The sequence below is a fragment of the Corvus brachyrhynchos genome, unplaced genomic scaffold, assembly GCF_000691975.1.
Source record: "Corvus brachyrhynchos isolate BGI_N302 unplaced genomic scaffold, ASM69197v1 scaffold18, whole genome shotgun sequence".
NCBI classification, from domain to species: domain Eukaryota; kingdom Metazoa; phylum Chordata; class Aves; order Passeriformes; family Corvidae; genus Corvus; species Corvus brachyrhynchos.
This window is the reverse complement of record NW_008246064.1, coordinates 1,458,813-1,483,789: the sequence shown is the minus strand read 5'-3', so window position 1 is coordinate 1,483,789 and position 24,977 is coordinate 1,458,813. Positions and strand designations below refer to the sequence as shown.

The 24,977-nt window shown below is 42.5% G+C and overlaps 1 protein-coding gene across 2 annotated transcripts in view; it reads right to left on the bottom strand.

Moving 5' to 3' along the window:
* The window catches only part of OBSCN (obscurin, cytoskeletal calmodulin and titin-interacting RhoGEF), a 152,211-nt gene that overhangs the window by 25,320 nt on the left and 101,914 nt on the right, over nucleotides 1–24,977 (bottom strand). For both annotated transcript variants that reach the window (XM_017746776.1, XM_017746775.1), the window contains exons 63-86: nucleotides 22,735–23,007; nucleotides 21,287–21,559; nucleotides 18,809–19,096; nucleotides 17,061–17,333; nucleotides 14,669–16,024; nucleotides 13,800–14,078; nucleotides 13,358–13,436; nucleotides 12,874–12,992; nucleotides 11,747–11,944; nucleotides 11,292–11,324; nucleotides 11,105–11,203; nucleotides 10,420–10,638; nucleotides 9,599–9,665; nucleotides 9,475–9,494; nucleotides 9,044–9,172; nucleotides 8,171–8,310; nucleotides 7,583–7,783; nucleotides 7,161–7,243; nucleotides 6,608–6,781; nucleotides 5,651–5,810; nucleotides 5,106–5,222; nucleotides 3,726–3,890; nucleotides 2,484–2,642; nucleotides 1,227–1,404 (exon numbers count right to left, since the gene is read on the bottom strand). In XM_017746776.1, coding sequence (XP_017602265.1) covers nucleotides 1,227–1,404; nucleotides 2,484–2,642; nucleotides 3,726–3,890; nucleotides 5,106–5,222; nucleotides 5,651–5,810; nucleotides 6,608–6,781; nucleotides 7,161–7,243; nucleotides 7,583–7,783; nucleotides 8,171–8,310; nucleotides 9,044–9,172; nucleotides 9,475–9,494; nucleotides 9,599–9,665; nucleotides 10,420–10,638; nucleotides 11,105–11,203; nucleotides 11,292–11,324; nucleotides 11,747–11,944; nucleotides 12,874–12,992; nucleotides 13,358–13,436; nucleotides 13,800–14,078; nucleotides 14,669–16,024; nucleotides 17,061–17,333; nucleotides 18,809–19,096; nucleotides 21,287–21,559; nucleotides 22,735–23,007 — 5,082 coding nt within the window. The remainder of the gene's footprint in view (nucleotides 1–1,226; nucleotides 1,405–2,483; nucleotides 2,643–3,725; nucleotides 3,891–5,105; nucleotides 5,223–5,650; nucleotides 5,811–6,607; nucleotides 6,782–7,160; nucleotides 7,244–7,582; nucleotides 7,784–8,170; nucleotides 8,311–9,043; nucleotides 9,173–9,474; nucleotides 9,495–9,598; nucleotides 9,666–10,419; nucleotides 10,639–11,104; nucleotides 11,204–11,291; nucleotides 11,325–11,746; nucleotides 11,945–12,873; nucleotides 12,993–13,357; nucleotides 13,437–13,799; nucleotides 14,079–14,668; nucleotides 16,025–17,060; nucleotides 17,334–18,808; nucleotides 19,097–21,286; nucleotides 21,560–22,734; nucleotides 23,008–24,977) is intronic.

The window sequence follows — 24,977 nt, the reverse complement described above, 5'->3', positions numbered from 1 at the left end:
GTGAGGTTCAGAATGGAAAACTGAACAGGAATTTTTAGCAGCTCAGGACCTTACAGGTGACAGGCTGTCCTTGCTTGCCTGAGACTAAATTCAGTCTGTCATATGTCTGTTGTTGGCTGTAAGGTTAGACCACATGAAAAAAAAGGAATTTGTTGCTGATCTGGAATTATTTTAGACCATGATTTTAATTATTAGTTATTAATTATTCAGACACCACACATCTGTCACCATTAAGATAATTCCTCAAATAAAATGCAGCCTGGATATCCCAATCAGCAATCTGCTGGTGTCCTTACAATGAAATCTATGCTTTCATTGAATCACAGAATCCTACAGTGGTTTGTGTTGGAAGGGACCTCAAAGATCATCTTGTTCCGCCCCCTCCCATGGGCAGGGACACCTTCCATCATCCCAGGTTACTTCAAGCCCCATCCAACCTGGCCTTGGACACTTCCAGGGATGGGGCAGCCACAGCTTTGGGCAACCTATTCCTTTGCTAAGGGACTTCTATTTTAACTCATTGCTACTATATGAAACCATGCAAAATTATTCTGATAGTCTTCCTCATTAAAACACCTCATTAAAGGCACAAAAATGGAATACCCAGACTTGTTTTCAGTGTATATGGACTAAATCCAATCCTGTTTGGACCTTTTAAGACACCAAATACATTTACTCTGTAATGGGCACCATTTGTATTTTGGAAAATAAAGATTTAATATCCCTGCTGATAGATTTTGTGGATTGAAAATTGGTAGAATCTCAAATGACACTGAGGATGATGAAGCCTGAATAACCAGACAAAATTCCAAAGCAAACCCAGGGGCAAAGATAGAGCAATGTAAGCCAGGAGTCAAGTAAAGGGTCTGGAACCCAACGAAATCACAGGGGGATTTATACTGGGGTGTGTAGGACTCTGGATCAGGGTACAACCCCAACTCTCCCTGCCTTTCCTCCAGGAGAGGTGTTTCAACTCTCAGATCATCTTTGTGGCCTCTTCTGGACTCACTGCAGCAGCTCCATGTCCATTTTATACTGGACACCCCACAGCTGGACAGGGCACTGCAGGTGGGATCCCACAGGAACAGAGCAGAGGGACAACATCCCCTCCCTGGACCTGCTCCCCCATTTAATGACCATAAACATCCCTCTTTTCTGATTTCCTGAATCAAGGAGACCATCCAGGAGCAAACCAGGAGGTTTGGGCTGTCTTGTGCCACACTTACTCCAGATGGGCTCGCTGATCCGCTGCTGGATGCCCAGGATCTCCTTCACCCAGGAGTTCTTGATGTTCACGGTTCGCGCCTGCAGGAGGTACTTGCGCACCAGGTCCTCCCGCTCGTGCCAGATCTCAAAGGCCCGGTCATCCCCTTCCACCAGGTCGTTCACGTCTATGTTGTTCAGCTGAGTGACAGAAAGGCAAGAAAGTCACCACAAATCCTGTGTTCTTAGGAATTCCCAACAGCAAAAAGGGGTAATTTGCACTTCCTTCAAAGATTTTTCAGATTGCATGAGCAGCACAACACGGCTTTGGCTGAAGAGCAATCAGAGCTACTTTGAGAATTATTTTCCCTGCTATATTTGACTTTCTGGTTACCAAACTGACATTTTCCTGTGATAAATTTTTCAGGAAAATAATGTCCAGCATTAAAAGTTACCCCAAGGGTGGAACATACTGCCCCTATAGCATTGGGTCCAGGAACAGCACAATTAGGGACAACATTGAAAAAAATAGAGAACAGGCACTCTCTGGACAAAGCATAGAAATGTTTCCATTTTATTTTTCTTGGCAAATAAAATCTGCCAATGAATATGAATAAGGACAGAGGTAAGGACTTTCAGAAGGTCCTGGCTGGACTTGGTCAAGAACTCCATGGGTTTTTTGGTTGGTTGGCTGGTTTTTATTGGAGTTGAATGTCTTCTGCCTTATGAGAACTCTTTTCTCAGTTTCTGGCAGTTTAACCTTGAATGTCTGAAGATGAGTTAGTCAAATCCTCTAAATTTTTCCATTTCAAAACAGGAATTGGTATCTGGAAAGGACATAACCAGTGGAGAGAACCCGATGGAATTTAGCAAATAAGAGTCTTTTTAATTTACTCCTGATATTACTGACTGCCAAAACCAGAGATTTACAAATGCAAGAAAATATTTTAGCCAGCAAAATCCACATCAATATAATATGTTTATGCTATAAGTTTATATATGTTTATAATACGTTAATTAAATGAGGTAACAGAGATAAATAAACTCTTGTACTTGCAATCTCCTTGCTGCGTGGTAAAAGTCCACCTTGATGGTTTCTGACATGTTTCTGACATGTTTAACAAAGATATTTTGGGATAAATGTAGATTCTGCTTGTGCTTCAAAGACTTTTTGAAGCAAAGGAGTAGCTCAGAAGGATTAGAGGAATGTCCAAGCTGGATATAAAAGTGAAGTTCTAATTGACAGAGAAATGCTTTATGCGAGGAGAAAGTGATCAGACCTTCATGATGTTCTTGAAGATGTAGCTGTAGGTGTCAGTCTTTGTGTCTCGCTTTGGTTTGCAGATCACAATATAATTTTTGAAGAGGAAAACGTGTCTTTTGTGTCCTTTCCATGCCATTCGAGCTCCTGGAGCTCCTTCCCACACAATGAAGTGGCCCTGATAGGAAGAAGAAGGAAAAGCATGTAGTGATACATCTGGAATAATTACCACAGTTATGTCTCACCACCATTTTTCAGTGCCCAGATAAGAAATGTTTCCTGTTGCATCATCCCCTGCTGTGTCTCTGGTTTATTAAAGCACAGCAGATGGTTTCTAATGCTAAAGGTGACTCCTCAGACACAGGCACAGCCAGTGGTTGTCATTACATTGTCATTTAAGTGGTATTATTTTATGCCAGAAAAATAGAGAGCCCTTGTCAGGTGGAAATGGTCTTGGAAACACTAAAGGAAAATTGTGTGTGTTATACAGACACTTTATATGATGATTTGGTCACCTTCACCAGAGCAGGACATTCATGTCAGGTAGCTTCAGAGACAGACAGCTCAATTAGTGACATGGGTTTCCCCTGGCATCTCTAGGGAGAAGTAGACACTTGAGGGGTGTAATTGGACACTTTTTGATGCCTAAATGTGGAGAGATGAATGCCCACCACAGTGTCACTGGAATTTAGCCTTACAACTCCACTGAGCAATACACTGTGATTCCCATGGAAAGCACTGCGTACAAACAGGCACAATTAATGACTTGCCTGGTATGACACAGTAAATCTACAAAGAAACAGGAATTGGAGTGAGGGTGTTGGAAGCCCTAGACTAAAGTGTCCTAATAGCTGGGTCATCTAAAAAAACCACACACCTGGTTCATGGGATAAAGCTGGGGAAGGACATGTGTCTGTTGATGCCAGTAATTTCAGGAGCTGCCCCGTGTTGCTGCCCAGTAATGAGAGAGGAGGAGTTAACACGGTTTTAAATCATGTGGGGGCCCAGAACAATTTATTCCTGTGTGATGAGCAGGTCACAAAGGCAAATAACTGCATTATGTGTGAATTACTCTAGAAGCATCCATGCTCTTGTGTTTCAAACCTTAGTGGAGCCAGACCACCCAATTCTGGACAGCAGTAAGTGAAATTAGCAAATCATTTCTTTCAGACATAGTTTCTAAAGGATTTTCTTCTAGGAATTAAGTCTCCTTAGAAACCAGTGAAGGCACATCTGGCACTGACTGGGACATTCCAGTTACCTGCCGGATGGGTTCCCCAAGGCTTTCCAAGGTCCCTGGATAATTCTCAATGAGTGAGACGTGGAGGTTGTTCTCTGCTCTTCGGGTGAGGGCAGACACAACGGCATAGGCCTGCTCCAGCAAAGTGCAGTTTTGGCTGTTTCTGGCTTTGTTTCGGATTAATTCCTGTAGATGAATGAAGAAAATATTAGTGGTCAATCAGGGAGAAAAAAAGCAGTTCCTTCAGTGCCAAGGAGTTCCTCAATATCTGCTCCGGCTCTTTCATCTGAGCAACTTGTATCCCATTTTTTCACCACAAACTGCTTAGATAACAAAGTCTTTTCTTTGTTACCTATTCTGCAGTCTTAAAGACTGACCAGTCCGGCTTTTCCTTACATAAGTTGCTATTAAACAAAGATAAAGTTGAAACAAACACCAGATATGCTTTGGTGGTTGAAAACCAAAAATTCCAAAGTGATCCTAAATTTATTCATTGCATTTCTCTTCTGCTTACCCTCACACCACCAGAGGACAAGGAATTCAATGTGGCTGTGCTGAACTGGGTTGATATTAGATCAATAAAAAGAGGGGCTGGAAAAAATGTGAAATGGCATTTTCCCTGTTTTTCTCACATTTGTTCCTGTTCCTCTCTTTCAGCAATGAGGGTGTGGAAAATGCCTTTGCTCTTCCAAGAGACCCTTAAAAATGTTGGTGTTTGTGTGCAAGATTGTGTTCAAAAGTAGAGAGTTCTGCAGATTATTCAAACTGCTCATTTATGCAACACTAGAGTACATAAATATTTTGCCATGATTGTTTTTTTCCTGGATATCCCAGTGCTACTTCCCATGAAAATACTGTTTAAAATGCTGCTCATAAATTTTGCTAGTGGTCTAAGACAGTAGGACAGATGAAAAAAGCCTGAGAGATGAAAGATTTCAGGTTGGTAGAATGGGGCAAAGCTTTTCAGTAAACAAGAATTTCATCTTACTGTAATGTCAGCATAAAACACAAGGAAAAAAGTGCTAAGTCAATATCTTAGACATTGGAAACTGCTTATTTTTATAACATAAATGTTGCTGAGTTGGAGGCAAATTCATACCTGTCATCCTATAATATTCATATATTATATTATACATACAATATATTTTTAACATATATTTTTATACATATATTTAAAGATAAAGCTCACTAAACTTTATGGGTTTGGAGCTGAGGAAATTCTACCTGGATTTACATTTACAAAACTATTTATCAAACACTTCCACTGGTGATGATCAGTTTCTTATTTACTCAAGCAGCTTTCAACTGTAGTTGCATCAGAAGGAAGCCAATAGGAAATAAAATCTTTTTCTGTACAAGCTGCACAGAGCAGAACATAAACCTGTAACAACATCTCTTTACCTTGATTATTGTCTGGTACTGCTGGATCCTGTTTATGGGTTTTTCCAGGTAGTGCTGCAGCGGTGGGATAAGTGGCTGTGAGGGATCTTCATTAGTTACAAATTCGTCTGTGTATCTCTGAAAAAATACATGGGATAATGAGGAAAGGCTGTTATAAAGAGCAATAGAAAAAATCCTGAGCACCTGGAGCAGAGAAACAAGATTTGCTTCTCTATATTTATGATTTATGTGAGTTCCCTTGGTCTTATAATGTGGCTACCCCTAAAGTATCCCTTAATTACAATTACATAAGCACAGCCACATTCATATCTGTATAATCTTTATACTATTAATAAATGCATAAGCATATGTAAATATATTCCCATAATGGTTGTATCTACCAGGAAAATCTGGACAATGAACAAAAAATTATTACAGTTAGCAAAGATTTCCTAAAAGAATATTAATAATCCTTTTCAGGATCTCATTTGAGATTAATAACTACATCTCTTGATGCAGTGGGTTACAGGATAAATTTTCCATGGGTGCTTTGGCTCCTGCCTTACCTTGTAGAAATCCTGGACAGCTTTGCTGACCACAATCGACTCAGCCTGGACCCTTCCCACCAGGTACTGGATGTACTTGTTAAACTCTGCTTCGTGCTTGATGAAGCACATGGCCACGTCATCATCAGTGTCACAGCTCTGCAAGCTCCGGAGGAAGACACTGTGGGGACAGGAGAAAAGGACATCTGAGGAGAAGGTGCTGGAATGAGGCTAAAACACAGCCCAGGCAGACAGACTTTGAATCAGGAGATGTCAGGCTAGCACAGGCTAAGGGAAATGATGGGGGCAAAAATGAGGGATGCTGCTGCATTAGCATTAAACTTCTCAGTGCCTCTTCACCCAGCACAATGCCATCCCTCTTAGCTGGGATGTGTGTGTAGGGACTTTGGACAAGGGCCTGGAGGACAGGACACAGGGAATGGCTTTCAGCTTACAGAGGGCAGGGTTAGATGGGATACGAGGAAGGCACTCTTCCCTGGGAGGGTGGTAAGGCCCCGGCACAGATTTCCCAGAGAAGCTGTGGTTGCCCCATCCCTGGAAGTGTCCAAGGCCACCTTGGATGGAAATTCCTGGATGCTGACATCAGTTTTATCTGAATGAATGTCTCTATGAAGACACCACTGAAGTGCCTGTAAGATCTTGCTGCCTTTTTAACGTAATTCACTGTTTCTCAGTTAAATTCACTTAAAAGAGTAAGAAATAAACTGGACACAGGAAGCCTTGAAGCTCTGAAGGGGATTACGGAAGTCCCAACCCTGTGCTGTGATTTAAGCCATGCCATCATTTATCCTCCTGAAAGGAGCATCAGCTCTCTTACACCTCAGCACTGCCATTGCTTTCCATCAATAATAATAATAATAACAGTAGTAAAAGTAGTAATAATAATAATAATAATGATGTGGCTCTTGTATGTGAGTCACTCTTTGGCCTCCAGTGACTGCACTTGGGAATGCCCACCTGGAATGGAAGCGACCAATGTCATCAATATTCCTGAAAATGGTGGATTTCTGACTGGCAACAGCTCCTGGGACACTGGGACAGGTCTCAGTGTACCTAAGGTGATGAGTCTGGAGGAACTGTAAATCCTGAATGTAATCCTCCTCTGAGATCAACAGCTCCTGAATGAGGACACTGAAGGGGAGACAGAGAGGCAGAAAGAAATCACAGAAAAATCATCACCATTGTCCTTGAGAGGCTTTTAGGCTATAAACTAGACATATATGCTCAGACTCCTGGGATGTATTGAAAGATCCCCTCTGGGGAGGGGTGGATGGATGGATGGGTGGATGGATGGATGGATGGAGCACAGAAGTGTCCAGTGGAAGGTGTCCCTGCCCATGGGACTCATTGACACCAGATGGTATTTCAGGTCCCTTCCAACCCAAACCATTTTAGGATTCTATGATCTCAATTGCCTGGAATTGTCCTAGGCTGAAATCAATCACAAAATACAAGTGGTTCAAAAGGCAGGAAAACTCAAAGGTGCAGATACCAAATGACACAAGCTCACCTTAGCTTCCTCTTGTATTCATCTTCAGAAACAAACTCTCCAGGAAACTCTGGAATTTCTGTTGTTCCCCACTCTGGTGACAACTACAATATCAGGAAAAAAAAATTAAAATAATTCTTGGTAGTGGACAGTGCTTTTATCTATACATACTGAGGAATATCCCTCATGTGCTCACAGTCCTGTTCCACAATTCCTAAACCAGTGTGGAATTTCTCTTGTGCTGGGGAGTTTTTAGGTCTTTCCAACCCAGAAACCCCTGCACAGACCTGAAATATTGTCTAATCAGAACATGAAAAATTCTGACCATGTGATAAGCCTCTTCAACAACCTCCTCATCCATCACGCCTTGCAAAAGTGATGCCTCTAAACTGCAACAGGAGCAAGTAATTTTAAACGAGAAATAACCAAACATGATCAGTCACCTTTAATTTCTTGTCCAGATAAGCTGGAGACACCCAACCCTGTCGAGAGGGACTTGATTTCGTGGGTTTAGTCCTGACCAGCCATTTCAGAGGATGAGCTGAATCCAGGACTTCCACATATTGTCCTTCCTTCAGGGTGATGGTCTCCCTGTCCGGCGCCGCAGGCACGTAGTCAGCAGTGACCATGTAGACATCAAAGATCTGCAGGCACAAAACCACAGTCACTTTGTGCTCTTCATTTCCCTTGTGAAGAACAAGATTCCTAACGAGATTCCTCCAGCCAACTCTATCCAAGGCCACAGAAAATCAAGCTCTGAGTTTCTGAAGCTCAGCCATGAAAGCAAGAGGTGCCAAGTCATGGGTACATTTTGGCCATGTTGACTTGAACGACTTGTTCAGGATCACAGGGTGAGCATCAGAATTTGATCCTCTGTGCTCTCTATCACAGACACAAAATTTAACTACTAAATACACCAACAAAATTGAATTACATCCCGAAAGGGGATGGAGATCTCTCAGCCACAGCAGATTGGTCATTCTAAGTTTAGTTTTCTCCTTGTGTCCAACTTGTCCGTAAAGACATCGTACCTCCCCTCTGGAATCCCCATCTTCAGATTCAGAGGAGGATTCCTGAGCAATGGATGAAGGTCTGGATCGTCCGTGGCGAGGAGAGGCAGAGGGAGTTCTTGACTCATCATCACTTTCTGCACCTGGTACTCGAAGTTTAGCTGAAAAGTAGAGCAACAGCAAAGTGGGAAATGAGGATCTCCAGTTTAAACATGGACCAAATCTATAATAATTTATTTTCCTCCTAGGAAGAGCATCCACAGTAATATTTAGTGTGATTTCCTATTGAAATTTAGGATTAAGCAATAATTTGGATGTTTTAATACATGATGTTGCCTGCCTTCTGCACGTATGGCCTCTATACTGCATGAATATTTGTTGGAGAGATAATGCCTCTATTTTTGCTTCAAGTCAAAACTTTTCTACAAGATAATCAGAGTAGACACAAACCAGGATTTTTCATTTAATTCAACAAATCACTGGATTACTGCACAGCTCTGCACAGAGTTTTCAGCCTTAATTTAACTTTGAAATTCTGCCGTGAGCTAAAACTCAAAGATGTGGGAAGTACAGAAAACAGGATTGCTTTCTGATTTAGGAGTGATGAATACCTGAGGAATCAAAATACCTAAGAAATGCAAAATACGCTTATATTCTTACGATTTATTGTAATAACTTTTTTTTTAGTTCAAAACTCTAGACTGAGATGTGCAGTTTGGATGGACTCTAACTAAAATTTCTTACCCCCAAGCATTGACAAATGTTCATTTGCTTATATAGAATTACTGTCTCAAAATCTGCTGCATAAATCTCACTTCTAATTAAATAACACCTAAGGAAAGAGATTAGGGGTTTTTTGTACACTATTTAAACTGTGCTTTCCAGGTTCCTTACCCTGTGTTATTTTTGCAGATACCATTTCTGAGATACGTGAGGTGAGTTTCTGGAAGAACTCTTCTGAGCCAACATCAGATAAAGAAATAGGGCTTTTGGGCACACCTTCTCGGCCAGCTTCAAGGTCTCCTGGAAAAGAGAGAATTTGTTATTAAGCTGGCAGTGTCATTGGAAATTCATCTCTTTTTGAGTAATAAAAGCTTCTGTGGAAGGAAGGTTTAATTTTCTTCCCTTCTCCATTTTTAAAACTGTGCTTGCTCTCAGTTCATCCAAATAATTCACTCTTGAACAGAGAGCAGTCCTGAAAAGTTGCAACATTCCAGACAATTTCAAAAAACTGGACAAAAATAAGTGGATACATGAAATACATGGACAATCTCAGCTGTAGATATGAAGGACAGGAAGAAGAGAGTGAAAACAGCTTCTCTTACCTTCAGAGGACTGAATAGTTCTGAAAAAGAAAATAAAGGGGAGTTAAAAGTCACAATAAAATGAGTGTAAGGAGAGCTAAATGAGGAACACGTCCCCCCTTCTCCCACACATCCAATCACTTACCCCAGTGTGGTCATGATGGCTTCTGACACCATCACACGCTCCTGGGTCAGGACTTCAGCCTCTTTCACTGCAAGAGTGGGGTTTATCATTAGAGGACAGAAGGCACAGAATATCCTTTTTTAGGTATTTAATGCAGGTACATTTTCTAGATGTGGATCACTGGGAGCACTTCTGCAGCTCCTGACCTGGGATATATATTCCCAATCCTATGATATATTCCTAATCCTCGCCCTGCTCATGGAAATGTATAATTGCCCCATTTCTCCACACTGCTCAAGTTATGCTCCTGCAGCTCTTGGTACAGTAAAAATGTGGGATGCAAGGAAGGAAAACAGAACACTGGAATCCCTCAGAACTCTGCCCCTCCTCCCAGTATATATTTGTTTTTCCCCCTTCTTATTGTGCCAAAGAGGCCCTGGAAAGCGCTACAAAAATCAAATTACTCTAATACAATCCAAAATATCTCAGCAGAGTGAAGCACTCAAAATAATTTTTCAGAAGGTGACTTCTCAAAGTTACTTTCATTGTCTTTCTTTCATTTTTAAGAATTTGTGCCTAATTTGGTTGTTCCTTAGATTTATCTTCTGTTTATACAAAAAAGATGCTGCTGTTAATACAAGACAGAGTCAGAAATCTAAAATATTTCAGAAGCAAAGAGTTTAACCATTTGCAAGACAACAAAATCAAGGCTACTCTTGAGAAAGTGCTTTTTTTTTGGTGTGACTGCCTAATTTCCTTACCAGTCACACTTGGTTTTTTCCCTTAGGCACTGAATAAAAGGAAAATATAGAGAAAGTGTTTGTGTTGTAGCAAAGATTTACCATCAGCCACTTCCAGGTTGGCGGTGCAGATGGACTGGCCGGCCTTGTTGGTGGCGATGCACGTGTAAGCTCCACTGTACTTCTTCTTGACATCCAACAGGATCAGGCTGTGGTGCATGTTGGAACTGGCAAGTTTATACCCAGGAGTGTCTGGTTTGATCCATAGGATGTCTTCCCGAGACTCTTCTTTCATCCAAGTGATCGTTGGCGGCGGATGTCCTAAAGGAAAACCGATGCAATGAGGTTTAATCTTCCTGTTTGTGTTCCTTCCTTAAAAATATGAGTCTTGCTGTGAATAAATGCTGTTTTGATCCAATTTTTGATACTTTCCCAATAATAACAAGCATAATATGCGATAAAGATGCCTAAAACATTTTACAGCACTCTTACAAGAACATTAAATCTTCTTGTAAAACCAAAATTGTCAATCATCATACAACTAATGGCCAACATGCATCACACAACAGTCATTATCCCCATTTTTACATACAGAAAAATGGAGGTGAAGTTGAATAAGATGCTTTACTGTCAAGTGTCTTTGTAAGAAATGTAAGTTGGGAGTAGAACCCCAGACTTCAAATACAGGAAATCAGGTTACAATGACTTGGGGCAGAGAGAGAAGAATGTATTGTGAAGTTACACACTTCAAGTGTTATTCAGAGAGATGATGTATCTGCTCACTTACCTTCAACTTTCACAGATAATGTGATGCTTGCACCCTTTTTCACCTTTTTATTTGTAAATCTTTCAAGGAATCTTGGTGGTATCAGCTGCTCATGGGAATCTGGAAATAATATTATTGATGAAGCACAGTGAGTTTGGACTGAAAAATTCCTGGGGGTTCTGTTCTCACCTGCTGTGGCTTCTCTCACCTGTTTTGGATGCTTCTTCTTTCTCATAAGGATCTGGAACACAAGGAGAAAAAACAACATGACAAATACAAATAACCTCCAGTCCATGAGTTGCAGAAAAAAAGCTCCTGATGTGACTCCAGTGGAGATATTACACAGAAATATTGGTGTGATTTGTAAGAGTCCCTAAGTTTTAATAAAATTAACTTTTAAGGTTAATGAGGATGGGTAGGAATAAAACGCACATTTATGAGAACAGTCAGACCACAGAAAAGTGACAACATCATCTTCTTAAACATTTATATACCTATATAATCCTATACAAGTTTATAGGTGAACCAAGAGTAAAGCACACCATCTTTTACCTACAGACTTCCCCACCTCGCTTGAGTTACCTTGGGAGGTTTCCTCAGTAAAAAATAACTATACAAAATGGTAAGAGCCACTGGAATAGCCCAAAATAGAGCAATACCCACCTTTGACTACCAGCCTGGCTGAGGAATACGCAGAACCAGCAGAGTTGATGACAAATATCAGGTACTGGCCAGCGTCTGCTTTGGTGACGTCACGGATTTCCAGGGAGTGGAATTCCTGCCTGTCAGTTTTCAGGATACGATCCGAGGCCTTTAGGGGCTGCCCATTTTTGAACCAATAGAGACGAGGCTGAGGGTACCCTGCGAGGACCAGTTACAGACACAGAGAACAAAATTCATTGGCAACACTGATTTGGGGGCATCTCCAAACTGCCACATCCTCCAGAACCAGAGAGAAGGAATCTCCAGCTCTGCCCAGGGCTGCTGTTTCAAGGGTTTAACCAATTGGGAATGCCTAAAAATGCATTAAATTCAGTTTATCTGTTAAAATTCTTTCCTGTCTCCTCAGTTTCTGGCACTCCCCATATTGTCTGCATGTGCAAACACCTTGGAGGTTGAAAAATCAACACTTAGGTGTGATTTGAAAGGTTCACAAGGAGAAAAGTTGAAGGCAAATCAATTCTCATAACTTTTATAGAGAGCAACAGAAGAAAACAGGAAAATCCCTACCTCTCCCTACCAGAGTGAACACCAGAGGGATGTTTTTGCAGTTTTTAGGTTGTAGGAGCCACTCCCTAATGGAGGAAGGCAAGCCCACGACTGTTTCATTTATTGAAGAGAATGAAGGAGACTCTCACTTTATTTTTATTAAGAATATTATGATTGTTATTAATATATTATACTAGATATAATTCTTTATGTTATATAAATATATGTAATATGTAATGATAGTTATTAGTAGCGATAATGATAATAATGATGTCAATATTAAGATTGTTTTTCCTAATTGCTCCTGTGCTCAGAGAAGTTCATAACTGAGTTTTCAAAAGCATATGCCTGTCATTGTGCCTGGATATATGGACATAAAATGAGGCAATTAATCTGCCTGAGTCTGCTCCAAAAGTCCCTGTTCGGCACCACGAACACATTCCCCAGCTGGTTTGTGCAAATGTGGTGCAAGGTGCTCAGACTGGGGCCACAGCAGAAAAAGAGCACCTTGGAAAACCCTGTCCAGCACTTCAACCTGATATCAGAACTGGAAAATTGGCAGTATCGTGGGATCCACTCACCTTTCACCTTCAAGTGAAATTTAGCCAGTGATGCTCCAGGTGCCACATGAATATCATGAAGCTCATCAAAGATCTGGGGCAACTGCTCCTCCTCGGTGGTGGATTCCTCCTGTTCTCGGCTAAGCAGCAATTAGAATTAGAAAGAAGAAAATCAGGATGCCAGTTAAGAGTTAGGAATCAGAATGACCTATTTTAGGTTACTTCAGTCTGTGGGTTTTGTCACCCTGAGAGCAGATTCAGCACCATCTGACATTAAAAGTAACAGAGTGATTCCATGAGGAAATATCCAGGCTTGCCTGAAGGCTCCAGAGCAAGGCTGCCCATGACAAATGTGCAGCTGTTGCATTTATTGCATCTCAGCTGGGCTGGATGCTCCTTTAGGGCATTTACCTGGCTCTTCTTGACACAGCAAACCCAGGCCTGACATAAATACACAGACTGATCTCACCAAGCCAGAGGTTAGAGCCAGAGTTCCATATTTTACCTTGAAATATATTCCTTGGCACTGTAGTAAGATGATGTCTCTGTTGCATCTGCTGCTGTCTCGTAGTCTGTGCTGGTCACTGTTAAATAGAAAAAGACATGTTTTGAATAATCTGAGCCTTGAAACTATTTTTCTTGCTTCAATACTTCTTACTGATTATAGTTTGAGTGACTGGCAGGTGGATTTTATATTGTACTGCAGCAGGATCCCACACGTCCTCAGATCAGGGAAAACACCTCTGTTCACCCAAAAAGCTTTGCTCTGAACTTCGCCTTGGAGTTGGCAAAACCCAGCTGAACCCAAGAGATTTGCAAGCGAAAATTCTGTGGCCAACACATTTTTGTTTAAACTGTAGATGGTTCTTTCCTTGGGGAAAAAAAAATTAACCAGGTCTCAGCAGAACTCCTTTCCTTGGTTTTTGTACAGTGATTTTGAGACTTACAGTCCACGCGAAGCTCAGCCTTGGTTGAAGCCACCCCCATGTTGTTCTCAGCGAGGCACCGGTAGACGCCCATGTCCGTAGGGACCACGGCGGTGATGATCAGCTGGTGACAGCCTTCCTGGTCCTCATTGATCATGTAGTGGTCATTTTCTTCAATAGCTTTGCCGTCCTTGAACCAGCGCACCGTGGGCAGGGGTTTGCCAATGACGATGCAGTCAAAGCTCACAGGGTACCCATCCTGGACCTCTTGGTTTTGGAGCTCGGTCATGAACATGGGGGCTACAGTTGGGGTGGTTGGAGAGAAGAAAGAAAAATTTGGTTTTACTAAAAAATGTATTTTTGGCCCCTGCTGCCCAGACTTCTGGTTTCTGGTTTTTTTTAATTGCAGACTGGTATCATTTCTCTGTGAAAACAGTCAAGAAACCCCCTGATGAAGACTATTAAGATATTACATCAGCACAGCAGTACCACAGCTGCCAATTATACATTGTCCCTGCTCCTCTCCTTGCCAAAATGTCTTGTCTCCCTCTGAACCATTCTAAACCCTACATAATTCATTTAAGTATAATAATCATAGTATTTATGGTCACGTTGTAGTAGGTGACATTTCTAGCAGGAAAAGGGGCTTCATAGATAAGTCAATACATTGCAACCCCCTCCTTCAGCACCAAAATCCCTCCTCTCCCTCAAAATGCAAAAGAATAAAAAAATGGTTCACTTTTCCAAAAATGCAAAGTTCTCAGAAAAGTATCTCCACCAAATGAAAAAAAAAAACAAAAACATTTTAAGTTACTTGAGAGTGAAAAAATGATATCCTGACCTGTTCCCGCTGTCTTTTCCAAGGAATAAACAAGATTTGCTTTCCCTTCCTGTATCAGAAGTCAGCAAAGGGGGTGGAGGCCTCGCTACTGGAGGTGCAAACTTCCCAAGGGTGGGAGGTGACGCCTTCCCAATCCGCAATTCGATTTTTTTCGGGCCTTGTTCCAAGATGTCGATCTCCACAGGAATTCCCAGAGCACCAAACATCTCTCTGAACCGTGTGGCAGCCGCTTTGGCCTCAGACATGATTTCAAACTTAATGTAGATGTACTGATCATCTTCACGGTAGGTCTGGTGGTCAACCACATCTATGTCCCCTTCATCTGCACTGACAAAGAGCTCTTCCTCCACATCAGAGATCTCTGTGGAGATCTTGGCCCTGAAGAGTCTGTGGAGTCTCCTTCCTGCTTTTCGGAAAGCATCATCCAGCTCGCTGCCAGACGAGCTCTCTGTCTCACTGTCAGTGCTCTGCTTACTCTGCTTCTCCTTAGGAAGAACTTGAGCTTCCTGAGTGCCAACCACCACCTTAGCACTGTGTGAGACCTTGCCAAACTTATTGGATGCCTCACAGGTGTATTTACCGGCATCCTTCCTGTCCAGGCCAGCGATAATCAAGGAGCAGGTGCCGTCACTGTAGTTGTCTATGTGGTAGTAACGACCATCCGAGAGCTCCTTCCCATCTTTCAGCCACCGGATGTTCATGTCAGTTTTGCTGTGGGCCACACACTCCAGGTGCAGGGTGCTCCCAGGCTCTCCAGAGAAGTCTTTGAAGGTCTCGGTAAACACTGGACTCTCTTGTTGCTTGATCTCTTTCCTGACTTTGTAGCCTTTGAAAGCAGCTTGGATCTTCACAGCCGCCTTGTTCATGGAGGGATCATCTAAATCTGGCAGCTCTGGTTCAGCTGGCTGAGCAGCTGTGGTGGCCACAGTGGTCTCCACAGTGGATGTCTCCCACTGTTTCCATAATTTTCCTGTGGAGGTGGACTGAACCTTGCTGGTAACACTGATGCTCTTCTTCTCAGCTTTCTTGAGGTAGTTTACCAGGGATGGAGTCCCAGCTCTAGACTCATCATCGGAGCTTGTGAAAGAGAGGTCTGCCTCTCCTGTCCTGGCCAGCTCATCACATGTGGAGTACTCCTCCGAGTAGTAGTGAGACATCTCTGCTTCCTCCTTCCTCAGCTTCTGAAGCTTCTCATCTTCCTCAGGGACCTCGCTGATGGAATCCAAGGTGGGCTCCCGGCTCATCCGGCGTTTCTTGGCAAGGGCTTCCCACAGGAGGTGAAGATCTCCCTCCTGAGCAGCCTCAGGGGGTAGGCTGGGCTGGACGTGCCCGTCCACCAGTTCTTCAGGCTGGCTGGCAGGTGGAACTTCCCTGGCAATCTCCTTCAGCATCGACACTGTAGGAACTGCACGGAATTAAATGGATGAGGAGTTAAATGTCTTTGAGTGAGCTTTGAGAAAGCACATGGAAATATTGTACAGGAGAACATCTTGCTTAATGCTTAACTAAGCATTGTATTGAGAACAAAATGGGAATTTGGAGAATCACCCAGAATGGGGAAGGTCGCAAGGGAGCGCTGGAGGTGTCTGGTCCAACCTCCCTGCTCACGCACAGTCCCCTGGATCCCATTATTCAGTGTCCAGATGGATTTTGAATATCTCCAGAGAGGGAGACTTCACACCCTCTCTGGTGGGTGGGTATAATTGAATCCGGTCCTGGGGAGCTTATCCTAGCTGACCATGCTTTGAGGAGGAGGATGGACCACACCATCTTCAGAAGGTCTGTCCAACCTCAGCAATCCTGTGATTCTATGCATGCACTTAAAACATAATCAAACAACATTCTTTTGTTTAATTCCTTGCACATTTGAACCCAATAAACAGATTTCTGCCCTTTTTAATGTTGCAGTTGATGAACTGCTTGTTAAGACTGCCAGGGGAGCCTGGAAAGCTATCCAGGCTCATCCTATCTCCCAGACAGACAGAGCTTCCCTGTCTGTCATGAATAGATCTCCAGTGGCTGTGCTGGGAGCTGAAACTCCCATCTCACACGGACATAACTGCCTGGCTGGATGTGTCTAAGTCTGAAGGTGTCTGGGACACATCCAGTGCCTCTACATGGTGCCCAGTCCCCTTTGAGATGCTCCAGGTCAGGTGGGACATCCAAAGAATACCCTAAAGCATCTCAAAAGGTACCAAAAGCTCATGTAGAGACCGTAATGTCACACCTTAAATTTCACCTCCAGAAACTCTTATCTGAGCAACTCAAAACTATTCAGGATGCAGGAATTTACTGGACAATACCAAACAGGAAAATAACAATTCCTTGTGCATTGTTATCATGGCTTGTAAAAGAAAATGAATTCCAGTCCAAGCTGTGGAGATCCCCCTGGATGTCCATATTGGACCTGACTTAACATCCCAGCAAAGCACACTCTGTACCTTCAAGACACAGGCTGGCAACAGATTTGACTTCTGGAGAAGCCATGCAGGTGTAGCTGTCCTGATCCTCAGGTTTGAATCCATGGATGATGAGTATCTGCTTCGTTCCATCAGAGCGGATCTCATATCTCCCTCCAGCTTTTATTTGTTCTTTTCCCTTAAACCAAGTCACTTTGTCCTTGGTTTCACTTGATAAGGTGCACTCCAGGCGAGCCGTCCCTCCTTCTGAGACTGATCCTCCCACCAAAGGTTGGGTGACTGTAACTGGAGGCTCTGCAGTTATGAAAATAAAGTGAATTAACACAAAGAACAAACCATCATCTGGCTTTAAGGCACTCCAGATCACTCTATAAAATACCCAACCAACCCATCCATCATTTACAGATTTTTCAGCTGTTGCGAACAACCAAAGGAAAAAAAATGAAAAGACTGGCAGCATCCAAACTGTGCACTTCCAAAGATAATATCAAAACAACTTTCCAGACACTCCCAGCGCTTAAACCAGCTCCATCTAAACATATACATGCAGAAGTGGTTGCATTTTTCACATTCCTGTGTTTGTTTGCTGGTCTTCATTTACCCATCACCAGAATTAAAGAAGTTCTACAGATTTCTAGATCTTAAATGTTTCCAAGTGAAGGAGTTGTGGTGTGAGACAAAAAAGAAACAGTAAATACAATGAAAAGAGGAGATTATTCAAAGCAGCATTCATTTCCATCTTGAAATCTAAAAAGTATCTATAAATATAGAGAGAGAGGTTTATGCTATCTTAGAGTAAAAAATTATCAAAACACATAAATAATTTAAAAATAAAAATTCTCTGCATCTTCTTTACTTTGGAAAGAGGCCTGCCAATGGAATGCTGTTTCCACAACCATGATACTCAAAGAAAAACAGATTGGATGCAAAGGACAGTGCTGAATTCCCGAAAGCAGCACATCCCTCAGGGTGATCTTCCCCTCTGCACATTTCACCATGGTGAGGGGATTGGTGCCCAAAATGCCTTGGGTTTGTTGTGGACAAAGTCAGTGTGTGCAGAGTCATCAGGGTCCAGCACTGGCAGCAGTTATTGTTGCAAAAAAAAGGCATTGTGTGCCTGAACCTTAAGCAAAAGAGGATTTTTTTATTATTATTCTCATTTTGAGGAATTTAGATGAGTGACACCACAGAAAGAGTTGCAAGAAAAGAAAGATTGAGGGAGCGACTCCCCATCCCACTGTAGCTTCCAAAATTTCACCATCAGACAGCAAAGGAACTGTGTCCTCCAGCATTTCTTTGTGGGGATTATTGAAAAAGACACATTAAAAAAAACATTAAAAAAGAGAAAGATGGGTGAAGAAGACAACACTGCCCACCAACAGTCATGGTCTTGGTTACCCCAAACACATTCCAACATGCCCCTTTTGACTCATTCTGGCCTAACTCCACCAGAAAAGACACTCATGGTGACCAGCCAACACATGGATACAAGGCAAGAAACCCATGGTGACGGGCCAGCACATGGATGATGCAGTGCAGGCTGCAAGACAGCTGGATGCAGTTTGGAGGAAATCAGTCCTGAGTGCTAAAAATGCAGCAGGTTTTGTTCATAGCAGCCCAGAACGACTTTTATTCCAAGCTCTTCCTCCTCTATCGTGTTGGCAGGCAAGCACTGAAAGATGTCTGGAATGGGTGAAGCAGGTGTGCCATGCAAAACTTAGGGTCTGCAGGGGCTTGCAGTCCTCGCTGGGGCCTGTGTCCATCCTCACCTAACTGCACCATCTGGGGGAAGTGCACCGCCTCGCTGGCCCCAGCTTTATTTATGGCCGAGACTCGGAATCTGTAGGGTTCCCCTGGGGCCAGGCCGTCCACCGTGAACTCCGTGTTTTGGATAAGGCCCTTGCTGCAGGACTGCCAGCCAACGCCCGGGATTTTCCTCTCCACGTTGTAGCCTAGGATGTCCTGGCCACCATCGCCCAGCGGCTTGTGCCAAGACAGAGTGACAGAGTGGCTGCTCTGACTTAGAACTTCTGGTTCTTCAGGCGGCTCAGGGAGGGCTGGGGGCACAACAGAGGTCCCGTGATGAGCAGTAACATGAGCATCCTAAAACACCCAAGAGCCTTCTACAAGCCGTGAGGAAGGAGTGCAACGACCTGAGTATTTTTCTGGTTGTAAAGTCAAGTGTAAAGTCATCGTAAATTTGTTGTAAAGTCATGACCATGAGTACCTGTGCACCACTGAGTGATCCTTGTTTGCCCTGAGCTACACTGCTAATGAGAAACATTCATTTTCCAACTTTCACATAATTAACGTCATGCATTGCTTTTGTCCCATAAATAAAAATAACCCTACACTGGTATTATCAATGAATTTAGCTGAAAATTTCAAGCACATTTGAGCCTTGATTAGGTTTATTTTAGGTTTGGCCTCAATGGAAATATAATTATTGTTGGACTAAAGAGTAACTGATATTTTAATAGAAAGTCACTCAATTTCTGTGTAATTGCAGTATATGTCACAGCATCAGGCAATAACAAGTAATTATGTGATGGGAATGATCTGGTGTCCTAATGTCCATGATCACGGAATGGTTTGGGTTGGGACTTTGAAGATCATCTAATTCCAACCCCTACACTCAGTACTTCGGAAAATGTTCCTTACTTACATTACACTTTGGCCTTAAAGATAGAAATAATTATTTCAGTCTTGAGTTCAAGACATTTACCATATAAATGACCTGCCATGATTTACCAATCCAATGAGTTAAAGGCAAATATGGTCAACAGCCAGTTCTTTAATTCTGGACACCACAAAAATAACATAAAGGCTTATTTTCTCTATTGTCAGCCAAATTTCATACAGAAAAGTCTGTCAACGGGAGGAGAGAAAAGTCTGTCAACGGGAGGAGTATTACTTTTTTTTTTTTTTTTGAAGTTCCTTGAATATAAATGCCCCAAATTAGAAAAAACTGATTTAAATCCACCAAACATTTTTTGTCAGTTGTGGCGGAAATGACTGGGACATGTAACAGAGATCTCTTAAGCCTCAGAAATCATTAGACAGAGACTGCCAGTAATCATTTAAAGAACAGATGGTCCATCAGTGACTCTTGAACATCTCAGCTACAGCTAAAACAAATTCAACTATCTCGTAATCATCACTGGGGTAGTGCTGGAGTGACCATTGCTGGGTGACTCACTTGTCCCACTGCAGGAAGGAGCCAGACCCTGGGTGCTGAAATGGACACTGACATGTCATTATCCAACCTGCTCCATGCGGGAATTATCATCTTCCCTACTTAACTATTAACTCCCGTGTCTCTGAAGCAGGAGCTGTGTGTTCCCCACTTGAAGATTTTAATATGCTACGCATTAGTCTGGGAAACTGGTTGCCCTGCACCTGAGTTGATTAGCAGATTTCAAAAATTCCTCTGCTTTCCTGGATAATTTTTCCATGTGGACTCTAGCTCAGCTCCCTCCCATGTCCACATTTGCCGAGGGTGAAGTTGAACTCTGAGAAAATTGTTAGAGTTTATGTTACATTTTACAAGAGACTGTGATGCCTTAGATCTTGACCTTTGTGTTTTTCAAATCCTGTACTGCTTAGAGTGTAACTCTGAAGTTTCTTGTGGCCTGTTGGTTTCTGCTCTCTCAGGCTGGGTGGACATAACAAAAGCCTCTCTGGGCCTGCACTCCAAGGTCACCCAGACCGTCCTAGGCCCAAAAAGTATAAACCAAAGAGCCTCTGAAAGAGGGGCAAGCTGAGGGGAATTATATCATTAACTGAAGCTTTAATTGGAGAATTAACCCTGATATGCAAATGAACCAAACCTATAAAAGTGTGAAGAACTCATGCCCTGCCGTCCATCTTGGGGTCCATCTTGGGGTCCATCTTGGCAAAAGCCTCTGGCTTCCCAGGGGTACCTTTGAAGGCCTTTCAAATAAATACCTGTTTTATTCTTTTACTCCTGTCCAGTCTCTGTGTCTAGGAGGCCTCTTAAGGCATCACTGCAGCTAAAGAAACTTGGGGAGCATCTCTACCATCACTAGCCTGATTCATTTTTCTTTTGATGAGGTGGATTACCTCTGGTCAAAGAACAAGTTGCCAGTAGTATCTTCTCAGACTATTTTGGGATATGTGAGGCAAAGAGAAAAGAATCAGCACAAAGGCTGGGAAATTCAGTGTTGTAGCTCGATACAAAAGTTCCAGATTTAGAGTGCCACTAGGCTGGAGCAACACACACTTACCTATCACAGAAAGCTTGGCTGATGAAATGGCTTCCCTGGAAGCAAAGGTCACATCTCCAGAATGATGCAGTTGGGCTTTTTTCAGAATAAGTTTGTATTTGTTTCCATCTGCTTGTACCTCCCAGTCCTCACCCGACTGGATCTCTATGTCATTACTGTACCAGGCCACTTCATTAATTGGCACAGCTTCACTCAGGACACAGCTAAATGTTGCTTTTTCCCCCAGAGACACTTCCACATCCATGAGGGGCTGCAAGAACTGCAGGCGCCACCCTGTAGATTAAAATCAGGGATCGAGCCCTCAGTTACAGAAGCAATCAAGAGATTTTGTGAATATTTGTGCAGAAGATCTGAACAGCCAGGCCTTGGAGGCTAAGGAGATTATTAAAAGATCCATGTACATTGCCAGAATAGAAGCTTTAGAATCACAGGATGGTTTTGTTTGGAAGGGACTTTAAAGCCCATCTCATTCCAACCCCTGCCTTGGGCTGGGACACCTTCCACTGGACCAGGTTGCTCCAAGCCCCATCTAATCCATAACTGGGCACTGATCTCTGCTCTTTTACTCTTTTACTTTATTGTACAGAAAGGGCTTCTGGTCCCCACAGGGGTCTCCAGTAACAGCATAAAGTAGAAGGATACAGAGATAATATTTTTGCTGATAAAACCCTCCTTTCTGAAGTACCTGAAGTACCTATAAACACAACCAAACACATCAGAATCATGACAACTTTGGGACAGTCATTTGCTGCTAACTCAATGGCAACTGGTGCTGCTTGTAAACCATGTCACATCCTACAGAACAAGAAATTGTAAAGCATCATCCATTTGGGGATGAGAGACTTGGATTTGTTCAGCCCAGAAAACAAAAGGCTTTGGTATGACCTAATTTGCACCTTCCAGTATGGGAAGGGAGCCTACAAGAAGGATGGAGAGGGACTTTTTACAAGAGCATGGAGTGGCAGGACAAGGGGAAATGGGTTCAGATGGACAGAGAGTAGGTTTAGATGAGATGTTAGGAAAAAATTCTTCCCTGTGAGTGTGGTGAGCCCTGGCACAGGGTGCCCAGAGAAGCTGTGGCTGCCCCTGGGTCCCTGAAAGTGTCCAAGGCCAGGTTGGACGGGGCTTGGAGCAGCCTGGGATAGTGGAAGGTGTCCCTGCCCATGGCAGGGGTGGCACTGGATGATCTTTAAGGTCCCCTCCAACCCAGTCCATTCTGTGATTCTGTGGGTTAGTGGTGGGCTTGGCAGAGTTGGGTTAAAGGCTGGACTCGATGGTCTCAGAGATCCTTTCCAACTGAATGATTCTATGATTTACTGTGTGGGAAGAACATTTACGTAAGAGACCAACAACAAATGCAACTTGCTCCTACTCATCATATTTTCCTGGTTTCTGTCCCCTTTCCAACCAGAAATTGAAGACTTCCCCTGCCCAAGCACTTGAGTTACCTTTCACTGTGAGGAAGGCTGAGGTCACTGCATCGCTGCACATGAAAGTCACCCTGCAGCTGTCCTGGGGAGTTAAATTCTTCAGCAGCAGGATATGCCTGAGTCCATTTTCAAAGTAAACCATCTCAGTGTTTTCTGTAGTTTTGGCAGGCTCATCATCAATCAGCCAGTTGTAATTATAGGTCTCAGGCTTGGAGAGATAACACTCGAACAGGGCTTCCCCTCCTTCCACAGCCTCCACGTTCTCCAAGCCCTGGACAATGCTGTTCTTGGCTAGAAAAGAAGGACAACGAACATTATTAATTATCTGACCATATATCTCTGAATATTAGCAAGGCTCAGAGCACTGGAGGATTCACACTGCTGCAAAGCTGCCGGAAAAATGTGGATGTGATAAACTGTGCTTGTAAGTTTAATTGCTGGTTTCAGCCACACTCTAACACAATATTATAATTTAAAAGATTAAAAGACAGTTTAAAAATAATGATAAACCTCTAGAACCTCCAGCATTTCACCTAGAACCTCTAGCATCTCACCCAGATTTCCTCCAAAAACCTGACTGTTTTTTATAAATAAAGAAAAAAATGGTCATATTTGTATGAATCAGGCCAATAGGAAGGCATACTCGGGAAGATAAAGTGTAATGAAATTCCTTTGGTCCTATGACAGGAATCATTTCCCAAAGATCTCCCTGACAGCACAATTATCATCATGACTGGGGAGATGTGAATCCACTGTCAGTTCATGATAAAATCTTATCACCTTTCTTACAAAGCAAATATAAGAGAATATTAGGGCTGGCAAAGCTATAGTGACAATTATCTGAGATAATTCTGCCTCTAGGAAGCACACAGAAAGTCAAAATCTGTATCAAGATTACTTTGAATGGTAAATTTCTGAATTATTACAAAAGCTCTGTGACAGGTTTATTTTCCCATGCTGTGTGATGAGCTGTGGGGTCAGAAACGTGCACAGATCTCCACGCTCCAGAGTCATGCATCAGTTGGCACCTGCATGGAAACAATCAGCCTGATGCCAAATTAAGTATGGGCTGGTGCATGTGGATATAATTCATGTTGCTACAGGGACACATGACATGCACAAGGGTGGGGACACATGGTTCAGTAAATACAGTTTACACAAATGCCATAAAGCGGTCAGCATGCTTTGTGTTATAAACCCAGACCCCGGGACATCCCTGTTGAGATCTCTACAGATCATCTGGAACTCTGCTCAGCAAAAAAAAGAAAAAAAATAGTAAAAATAAATAAAATTTTAAAAAAACCTCCAAACTGAGCAATTTATTTAATGGCAAAAACACACAAACAAACATACCCAAAAAGCACAAGTTACAAGCTATTTATTAACTTATTACTAATTATGAGGTGCCCAGAGATGATGTGTGTGAACTCTCCATCCTTGGAAGTGTCCAAGACCAGGCTGGATAGGGCTTGAAGCAGCCAGGGATAGTGGAAGGCATCCCTGCCCATGGCAAGGGGTTGGAACTACATGACCTTTAAGGTCTTTTCCAACCCAAACTATTCTGGGTTTCTATGATACTAAAAAAATCTGAATTTTGTAAGATTCATAGTTATGGAGAACAATGAGGGTTTGAAGACTCTTCTCGGAGAATGTATTATTTTTGCTAGAACAACCCAAGTTGTTTATCTGTGTACTTTTGAAGTGCTGTTTTTCCTAATTATGGAAAGCAGCCAGTTGCTAACTCTACATCCTCTGAGATGCTTTTAGGTAATTTTAGTTCATTAAAATCTTTTTAAATCCTGAAAATGGAAAGTGCTTCTCAGTGTAGAAAATATTATAATAAATAACACCCTGTTCTTCTGCACTAACAAGTCCACTTAAGCAGGAAGGCAAAATAACCACAAATATTCAGAAATCAGAACCTGCTCTTGCTGATATTAATTCACTTGGTAACCAAAACCAGGAATTCCATAAGCAGCAGAAAAAAAAAATAAGGAAATCCATGTAAAGTCTTAAATTTTGTTAATTTTTTTCTTTTTGCTGATCCTCAGAAATGCTGATGCCAAGTGAGGAGGTAAATTCTGAGGGACCACTACTTGAAATATGTAAATAACCAAGCTGCCTTAACTGAAAATCAAATGGAATTCCACACTATCCATTATTTACTGGGTTTGGGTCACACTGTGTGAAAAGTGCTCTTGAAGAGCAAAGAAATTTTAATATTATTCCTTTGGACCAACACTACACCTGTGATTTTACAG